At 45.6% G+C, this 10,751-nt stretch overlaps 1 protein-coding gene across 1 annotated transcript; it reads left to right on the top strand.

Annotated features, from left to right (window-relative positions):
* Positions 1 to 248: 248 nt before the first annotated feature.
* Positions 249 to 10,636, top strand: LOC115551162 (tyrosine-protein phosphatase non-receptor type 7-like). Its single transcript, XM_030366726.1, is given in 14 exon segments — positions 249 to 349; positions 3,399 to 3,566; positions 3,656 to 3,875; positions 4,319 to 4,499; positions 5,551 to 5,635; positions 6,569 to 6,663; positions 7,791 to 7,928; positions 8,057 to 8,092; positions 8,094 to 8,139; positions 8,142 to 8,233; positions 8,482 to 8,672; positions 8,991 to 9,104; positions 9,193 to 9,277; positions 9,503 to 10,636. Coding segments are annotated over 12 exon segments (1,332 nt in total). The 5' UTR covers positions 249 to 349; positions 3,399 to 3,566; positions 3,656 to 3,804; the 3' UTR covers positions 9,701 to 10,636.
* Positions 10,637 to 10,751: the final 115 nt, after the last annotated feature.

Here is a 10,751-nt window from a genome sequence, read left to right as displayed (position 1 = left end):
CATGACCAGCAGTAGCTGCTGGCGTGTGTCTTGAGAGACCAGATAGCCTTCAAAGGTTCACATCACTACATGTGTGTGTGTCTGTATACTCTGCGGTTGTCTGTGTTTTATGAGTGTGTGTGCATGTGTGTATTCTGTGTGTGTTTGTGTGTTAGGAGTTTGTGCATGCGTGCATTCTGTGCTTGTGTGTCCGTGTATTCTGTGTGCGTGCGTTAGGAGTGTGAGCATGTGTGTTTACTATGTGTGTGTGTGTGTGTTGAGTGAGAGAGAGTGGGTGTATTAGAGGAAGTGGAGAGGGTAGAATATGAGACGAACTCAAGAAGAGAAGTCAGAGAAGAGGAGAGCTAAGGTGAGGACACACACACACACACACACACACCTAACAAACACATACACACACGCACACCTAACACTCTTATCACACACACACTCCTAACACACTCCTATCACACACACACTCCTAACACACACACGAACACTCCTAACAAACACATACACACACACAAACACTCCGAACACACACGCACACACACACACACACACACACACACACACACACACACACACACGCTTCGATCGCATACACACACGCGCTACTAACACATGCACACACATGCTACTAACACATACACACACGTGCTACTAACACATAGACACACCCAAACACTCATAACACACACACTCTGAAGACACACACATTTTCAGACACACTCGCATGTTCAAACTCTTGCATGCTCCTAACAAACACACACTCTTACGATGTGAATTTTCAAACACACACAACCACAGACCGTGAGAAACAGACAGGTCAGACGAGCAGACAGGTGTGCGGTAGAGGTAGTAATGCTGTTGATGTCACGTGTTCATCAACGTTGAGGAGATGTGGTGTGTTTCAACACGCAGACCTCCTTCTGGAAGGAGAACCTCCAGCGACCTGTTGCATCCTGTTCTCTCTCTCTCTCCCCCTCTCTCTCTCTCTGCCTCTCTCCCCTCTCTCTCTATCTGTCTCTATTTATCTCCCCCTCTCTCTGTCTCCTTCTCCCCCTCTCTCTTTCTTTCTCTTTCTCTTTCTTCTGTCTCTCTCTAACTCTCCCTGTCAGGCTTTCTTTCTCTCCCTCCCTATCCATCTCTCTGTGCGTCTTTCGCTCTGCTTCTCTCTGTCTCTGTGTGTCTGCCTCTATCCCTCTCTCTGTCTCTGTGTGTCTGTGCCTCTATCCCTCTCTCTGTCTCTGTGTGTCTGTGCCTCTATCCCTCCCTCTGTCTCTGTGTGTCTGTGCCTCTATCCCTCTCTCTGTCTCTGTGTGTCTGTGCCTCTATCCCTCTCTCTGTCTCTGTGTGTCTGTGCCTCCGTCTCTGCGTGTCTGTCTGTTTCTTTTTGCTGTCTTTTTCTTTCACTATGCCAGAGCATTGGAAAATTAAGAAAGTGCAAAAAGGTAGAGAACCAGAAGGAAGGTCCCATGTCCACAGCCATGGGGGTCAGGGGTCCCCATGGGTCCTAGAGGAAGGGTCTGTCCCATGGGGGTCAGGGGTCACCATGTGACCTACAGAGGAAGGAAGGTCTGAATCTAAATACAATCAAAAGGTAATCAGAAGGCAATCGAGGGTTCAGTAGTGCAATATCAACTTATTAGGATGAGCATTACAGTATGTAACGGTGAGCGTGTAGAGTAGAGAAGTCTTCGTTTAGCTTCACTGTGTTGTGAGGCGTAGGATTCCCTCTCTTCAGGTGAACAAACGGGCTGATCCACCAATCTTGGATTTTCCCCAAACAGATATGGCCGTTAGTTTAAAGGGAAGGAAGGGTTCCTGATGCTCTAGTTTGTTCCTAAAGTGTTTTAAAGGAAGGGTTCCTGATGCTCTAGTTTGTTCCTCCGTTTTAAAGGAAGGGTTCCTGATGCTCTAGTTTGTTCCTCTGTTTTAAAGGAAGGGTTCCTGATGCTCTAGTTTGTTCCTCCGTTTTAAAGGAAGGGTTCCTGATGCTCTAGTTTGTTCCTCCGTTTTAAAGGAAGGGTTCCTGATGCTCTAGTTTGTTCCTCTGTTTTAAAGGAAGGGTTCCTGATGCTCTAGTTTGTTCCTCCGTTTTAAAGGAAGGGTTCCTGATGCTCTAGTTTGTTCCTCTGTTTTAAAGGAAGGGTTCCTGATGCTCTAGTTTGTTCCTCCGTTTTAAAGGAAGGGTTCCTGATGCTCTAGTTTGTTCCTCCGTTTTAAAGGAAGGGTTCCTGATGCTCTAGTTTGTTCCTCCGTTTTAAAGGAAGGGTTCCTGATGCTCTAGTTTGTTCCTCCGTTTTAAAGGAAGGGTTCCTGATGCTCTAGTTTGTTCCTCCGTTTTAAAGGAAGGGTTCCTGATGCTCTAGTTTGTTCCTCCGTTTTAAAGGAAGGGTTCCTGATGCTCTAGTTTGTTCCTCTGTTTTAAAGGAAGGGTTCCTGATGCTCTAGGTTGTTCCTCCGTTTTAAAGGAAGGGTTCCTGATGCTGTAGTTTGTTCCTCCGTTTTAAAGGAAGGGTTCCTGATGCTGTAGTTTGTTCCTCTGTTTTAAAGGAAGGGTTCCTGATGCTCTAGTTTGTTCCTCCGTTTTAAAGGAAGGGTTCCTGATGCTCTAGTTTGTTCCTCCGTTTTAAAGGAAGGGTTCCTGATGCTCTAGTTTGTTCCTCCGTTTTAAAGGAAGGGTTCCTGATGCTCTAGTTTGTTCCTCTGTTTTAAAGGAAGGGTTCCTGATGCTCTAGGTTGTTCCTCCGTTTTAAAGGAAGGGTTCCTGATGCTGTAGTTTGTTCCTCTGTTTTAAAGGAAGGGTTCCTGATGCTGTAGTTTGTTCCTCTGTTTTAAAGGAAGGGTTCCTGATGCTCTAGTTTGTTCCTTTAGTGTTTAAAAGGAAGGGTTCCTGACGCTCTAGTTAGTTCCTTTAGTGTTTTAAATGAAGGGTTCCTGATGCTCTAGTTTGTTCCTTTAGTGTTTTAAATGAAGGGTTCCTGATGCTCTAGTTTGTTCCTCCGTTTTAAAGGAAGGGTTCCTGATGCTTTAGTTTGTTCCTAAAGTGTTTTAAAGGAAGGGTTCCTGACGCTCTAGTTTGTTCCTCCGTTTTAAAGGAAGGGTTCCTGATGCTCTAGTTTGTTCCTAAAGTGTTTTAAAGGAAGGGTTCCTGACGCTCTAGTTTGTTCCTAAAGTGTTTTATAGGAGGGGTTCCGGATGCTCTAGTTTGTTCGTATTGTGTTTAAAAATCCTGGGTTAGGGTTAGGGTCATTAGGTTCAGGGGTCAGGGGGTCAGTGGGGTTAAGGAGAGCGTTAGGGTCAGTAGGTTCAGGGGTTAGGTGGTCTGAGGGGGCTTCTCTCTGTGAGTCAGAGTCATATGCTATGGATGTGCTAATGCATTTGTGTGTGTGTGTGTGTGCGTGATGTTTTAGGAAGCGGATTGTTGCTGACTTCCTGTGATGTAACTTCCTCTAAGAATCAGTCTGTCTTGGCCAGCAGGTGAAAGTATCCCTTTGGCACGTCCCCTGCTCAGTCTGCTGTATCTATTGGATGAGCTCACCTGTCAGTCCCTGCATGAGTTCCAGCCCCCCGGGATGTAGGTATGTTAATCTCAACAAAGTCCTGTTCCCCCCTCAGTGTTTCTTCCTCATGGACTCCATTATAATGATTTTATCTTTTTAATGAACAGGTGGCTGATAGCTGCCGACCTCTGACACAAACACACACACACACACACACACACTCACAAACACAAACACATGCAAATGCGCACACACACACACACACACACACACACACACACACACACACACACACACAAGCACGCACATTCGCACTATGAGCACTCCGGCTGAGGTGGTACAACCATCACGTGCTCCGACCAGACCTCAGAGTCGTCTCCTGGACAGGTAGAGAACATCCATAAAGATCCAGAGAATGGATACATGAATACACACACATAGAATGAATCCATGTAGCTATAGCTATATGGATATATCTATATCTATATCTATATCTATATCTTTATATATATATATATATATAAATATATATATATCCTGTATATATAGGTGATACATTCTATGTGTGTATATATATCTATATAGCTATAGCTATATAGATACATAGATATAAAGATATAGATGTTTTTATATATATATATATATATATATATATATATATATATATATATATATATATATATATATATATATATATATATATATATATATGTATATATATATATATATATATATATATATTTATATATCTGTCTATATCTATAGATATATTGCAGACATACGATGAAAAGTGTATCCACAACAAACCAGCCCGTTTTGTACATCTGTAGGCGGGGCTCCAACTTGTCACTGCTGTTGGATGTGACCAGCTTGGGGGAGGAGCCTGTGTGTTCTGTCTCCACCCCCAAGGAGGTGTGGCTACAGCTTTTACACACTGCCTCACGACCACTCACACACACAGAGCTGCAGCTGGCCGCCCTGGACACAACCACATTGAACACAGAATACCAGGTACCCCCCCCCCCCCCCAAAGCACACACACACACACACAAACACACACACACACACACACACACACACACACACACACACACACACACACACACACACACACACACACACACACACACACACACACACACACACACACACACACACACACACACACATGTATACAAACACACACACTGAACACAGAGTACCAGGCAGGTACACATACACACACACACACACACACACACACACACACACACACACACACACACACACACACACACACACACACACACACACACACACACACACACACACACACACACACACACACACACTGAATAATACACACACAAACACACACACACACACACACACACACACACACACACACACACACTGAATGAAAACACACACACAAACACACTAAACTGAACACAGAGTACCAAGTACACACACACATACACACGCATACACACACACAAGCGCGCGCACACACACACACACACACACACACACACACACACACACACACACACACACACACACACACACACACACACACACACTCACACACACACTTGTAGTATTCTTAGTGTAGTATAGTGTAGTATAGCATAATAAAGCGTGTTTAAGTTTAGGGTTGCTATGCATTAGTGAATAGTGTTCTTAGTGTAGCATAGTGTCGTATAGTATAATAAAGTGTGGTTTAGTTTAGGGTTGCTATGCATTAGTGAATAGTGTTCTTAGTGTAGCATAGTGTCGTATAGTATAATAAAGTGTGGTTTAGTTTAGGGTTGCTATGCATTAGTGAATAGTGCTCTTAGTGTAGCATAGTGTCGTATAGTATAATAAAGTGTGGTTTAGTTTAGGGTTGCTATGCATTAGTGAATAGTGTTCTTAGTGTAGCCTAGTGTCGTATAGTATAATAAAGTGTGGTTTAGTTTAGGGTTGCTATGCATTAGTGAATAGTGCTCTTAGTGTAGCATAGTGTCGTATAGTATAATAAAGTGTTGTTTTAATTAGGCGTAGCTGTGTTGTTTTTACGAGCCCCCTGTTCTCTCTACAGAAAATTCCTCCAAACTTTGTGAACTCTGAAGAACTTAACATCCCCGGGCACGCAATCAAGGACCGCTACAAAACCATCCTGCCTAGTGAGTACCACTCCTATTGTACTACTATACTACTACCATACCACTCCTACTATACTAGTATACTGCCACTACAACTAGTACTACTATACTACCACTCCTAAAATGCCACTATACTACCACTATAACTAGTACTACTATACTACCACTCCTAAAATGCTACTATACTACCACTATAACTAGTACTACTATACTACCACTCCTACTATACTACTATACCACTCCTACTATACCAGTATACTACCACTATAACTAGTACTACTATACTACCACTCCTAAAATGCCACTATACTACCACTATAACTAGTGCTACTATACTACATCTATAACTAGTACTACTATACTACCACTATAACTAGTACTACTATACTACCACTCCTACTATACTACTACTACACCACTCCTACTATACTAATATACTACTACTATCCCAATCCTACAATACTACTATACTACTACTATACCACTCCTACTATACTACTATACTACCACTACAACTAGTACTACTATACTACCACTCCTACTATACTACTACTATACCACTCCTACTATACTACTACTATCCCAATCCTACAATACTACTATACCGCTCCTACTATACTACTATACTACCACTACAACTAGTACTACTATACTACCAATCCTACTATGCTGCTATACTACTACTATACCACTCCTACTATACTGCTATACTACTACTATACCACTCCTACTATACTACTATACTACTACTGCTACTATACTACTACTATACTATTATGTTGCTATACTTCTACCACAACTAGTGCTACTACTATACTTCTACTATGCTGCCACTCCTACTATACTACTACTGCTACTATACTACTACTACTACTACACTACTATGCAATTATGCTTCTTTACTACTACATACTGCAACTAGTACTACTACTGTTCTTCGTGTCCTTGACCCAGACCCTGACAGCCTGGTGGTCCTCGGGAGCCTACAGGAAGAGGCGGGACCAGAGGGGGCGGGACCGGAGCGCTACATCAACGCTAACTACATCCGGGTCAGAATGGATCATTCATGACCAACCAACACTGCGATGAGGGGATAGAGAGGAACACGAGGCTGGGTGGCCCCGCACATTCTGCCGGCGATTTGAGATCGCCCTTCAGAAGGGTCTGGAGAAGAGCAATACATTTCTGTCTGCTTCCGATTCGTTTTCGCGGGAGCCAATCACCAAGCTGGCTTTTCCCCCTGGCGCGCTATTGGCTGGTTTGACACAATGACGCCAGGGAAGCGACGGCAAGCAGCCAATTGCGTACAATGTCATTTGAACTAGGCCCGTTGATCACGCCTCTTGTGCTGAAGAAAATGACAGCAGCTTCCCCAGACCAACGTGCGATCTACGATTGAGCTTGGTCTGGCAATAGCCAGGCTAGAGAAACACGTATTTACTACCAAGTGTCTCTGAGTAGGGACCCTTCCTCTGAGCTCCTAGCCCATCAGAAAGCTGTTCACTGAGTCTAGGCCTCTTGGAAGAAATGTATGTCTTCACAACCTCTTGCACAACAAAGCCTACCACCACCCACACACACACACACACACACACACACACACACACACACACACACACACACACACACACACACACACACACACACACACACACACACACACACACACACACACACACACACACACACATACACTCACGTAAGAGTGAGGGGGTGTGTGTGAGATAGGTTGGTTAGTGTGGGGAAAACAGGAAATGAACGAGGAAGTGACGTGCCGCCCCCCCTTGTACTGGTCTCTCTGTCTCAGAGAAAACACACACTCAGTCCTCTATCACAGCTACAGTCTGTCCTATATCACAGCTACATTCTGTCCTTTATCACAGTTACAGTCTGTCCTTTATCACAGCTACAGTCTGTCCTTTATCACAGCTACAGTCTGTCCTCTATCACAGTTACAGTCTGTCCTTCATCACAGCTACAGTCTATCCATAATCACAGCTACAGCTACCGACTATAACCTGATGGTGTGTATGTGTGTGTGTGTGTGTTTGTGTGTGTATGTGTGTGTGTGTGTGTGTGCGTGTGTCTGTCTATATGCGTCTGCGTGTGTGCATGCATTTGTGTGTGTGTGCGTGTGTGTGTGTGTGTGTGTGTGTGTGTGTGTGTGTGTGTGTAGGGATACAGGGGGGCCCTGAAGGCCTACATAGCGACCCAGGGCCCGATGCTCCACACCCGGGGGGACTTCTGGGACATGGTGTGGCAGGAGGGGAGCCGGGTGATCGTCATGGTGACCAGACTGAAGGAGGACAAGGAGGTTCGACACCGTACCACCTCCGTCACTGCGGGGTTAGGGGTTCTGTTCCCTGTAGCCCATTGTGTAGAGCAAGGCACCAACACCTCAGGATTGGGGGTTCTGCTCCATGACCAGGTGTCTGATTTCAGAAATGTGAGCAGTACTGGCCAGCCCCAAGAGGAGGAGGAGGAGGAGGAGGAGGAGGAGGAGGAGGAGGAGGAGGAGAAGCAGAGAGTGATGGAGAGGGCTGGTTTGGAAGGTTTCTCCTCAGAGTGATTGACAGGAAGATGGATGAGCATGTGACCGTCACTGACCTCGAGATACAGGTGATCATAACCACCTAGAACCACGCGCAGAACCACCAAGAACCACACGCATAAGCACCTAGGACCACACCCATAACAACCTAGAAAAACACAAGTGTGCGTGTGTTGTGTGTGTATGTGTTTGTGTGTATGTGTGCGTGCGTGTGTTTTCTGTGTGTGTGTTCTGTGTGTACGTGTGTGTGTTCTGCCTGTGTGTCTGTTTTGTGTGTATGTGTGTATGTCTGTACGAGAGGTATTTGTGTTTGTAGCTGTCCTCAGAACGCCGTGTGGTCAGACATTATTGGTTCACGTCTTGGCCGGACCACCATGTCCCAGAATCCACTGCTCCTCTGCTGCGATTGGTGGAGGAGGTGGAGACTTATAACAAGTCCCTCCCACCAGCCAGCAAGCCAATCAACAGCCCTGTACCAACATGTCAACCAATCATTGTTCACTGCAGGTAAGCCCTTCCTAGCTTATCTCAGTACTCATTTAACCAAGTATTTATTTACCTGTAACTCGATATTACTTCACTCAGTATTTCGATAACTAAGTAATTTGTTTAACAAGGTACTTATTCAACTAAGAACTTCTTTAATTCAGTACTTTCATAACGAAGTATGTCTGTGTATGTACCATACCAGTACCATACCAGATATACACATATTTATATAGATATGGATATAGATTAGACATATATAGAGAGGTATATAGATGTAGATCTTTATATGTATATATTTATATATGTATATGATGCTAACCCCTAACCCCCCCTCAGTGCGGGGGTGGGGCGGTCCGGCTGTTTCCTGGCCGCAAGCCTGTGCTGCCAGCAGCTCAGAGAGACATCTCAGCTCGACGTCCTGGAGACCGTTTCCCAGCTGCGCCTCGACAGGTGAGTCTCCACCAATCAGCAGGCAGCACGTCTCCGCCCGCTGCCCACCTGACCGTCTCTCTCCTTCCCCCCCCCCCCCCCACTGTAGAGGTGGTATGATCCAGACGGCCGAGCAGTACCTGTTCCTCTACAGCGTGATGGCCCAGTTCAGCAGGCAGCTCACACTCTGCCAGGTACCGGTCTGTGTGTGTGTTTGCGTGCGTGTGTGTAAGTACGTGTGTGTGTCGTGTGCGTGTGTGCGTGTATGTGCGCATGTGTGCGTGTGTGTGTGTGTGTGGCGTGTGTGTGTGTGTGTGGCGTGTGTGTGTGTGTGTGTGTGCGTGTGTGTGTGTGTGCGTGTGTGTGTGTGTGTGTGATGCCCTTCCATTTCAAACTCAAACCATTTCTTCTCATTCCAGGAGCAGGAGACCCCGATCCTGGACCAGGTCCAGAGCAGACCCGTGGACCAGGACCTCCTGGGACCCCCAGACCTCCTTCTGACTCCCCAGCTCCAGGGTCTCACGCTGGAAGCTCCCCCTCTGAGGAACCCTGGAGAACAGATGGAGAACCCCCCTGGGGGTCCGGAGAACCCTGGAGATCCCGGGAGACCAACCTAGACCCACTTAGAGCCCAAGAGGACCCTAAAGACCATCTAGACCCACCCAGAGCCCAAGAGGACCCTGAAGACCATCTAGACCCACTTAGAGCCCTACCCTGAAGACCATCAGCCCCACTTAGACCCCTACCTTGAAGACCATCAGCCCCACTTAGACCCCTACACTGAAGACCATCTAGACCCACTTAGACCTCTACCCTGAAGACCATCTAGACCCACTTAGACCCCTACCCTGAAGAACATCAGCCGCACTTAGACCCCTACCCTGAAGACCATCTAGCACCACTTAGACCCCTACCCTGAAGACCATCAGCCGCACTTAGACCCCTACCCTGAAGACCATCAGCCGCACTTAGACCCCTAGAGGACCCTTTTTCTACTGATGAAGTACGATGTATCTAGAGATGCTACAATACCACTTTTTTCCTTCCGATACCGAGCATCGGCCGATAAAGAGTTTATACCGATACAGGCAGCATCTAGCATTGTAACCAACAATAGCCCCTGTTCTTATTGAAGGGTTCTCTTACGATGACATCAAATTATAGTCGGTTCATTTACATTTATAATACACAATTCGAATAATACATTTGTATTCGCTTAGTTACCAGTTTCCCATTCCGACTTTCCACCGTTAACGAACGCAGCATAACACTGCACGTGTTTGTGATGTTCTTTCTCTGATGTCGTGTGACGGTATTGGATCGGCACAATGACTTAGACGGCGTACTCGCCGGTACCCGGATGTATCGGAGGAATTTCCGATGCTGGTATTGGTATCCGGAAAACTCTAATTGTATCTATTGCTAAAGGACATTGTATCTATTGAGGAAATTTATTATATCTATTGATAAAGAACATTGTATCGATTGATGAAATTCATTGTATCTATTGATAAAGATCATTGTAGCTACTGATAAAGTACACGGTTAAAGTACATTGTATCTATTGAAATGGGTGGAGGGCGACATCTGGTGTTGAATTCGAGTCACTCCACCCTGGATCTGCTCACAGCTGAGGACTTAAATTAAACCTGACTTGTGTGTGTGTGT

Source organism: Gadus morhua, chromosome 1 (assembly GCF_902167405.1).
Source record: "Gadus morhua chromosome 1, gadMor3.0, whole genome shotgun sequence".
Taxonomy (NCBI): Eukaryota; Metazoa; Chordata; class Actinopteri; order Gadiformes; family Gadidae; genus Gadus; species Gadus morhua.
This window is presented reverse-complemented; position numbering and strand designations above follow the sequence as displayed.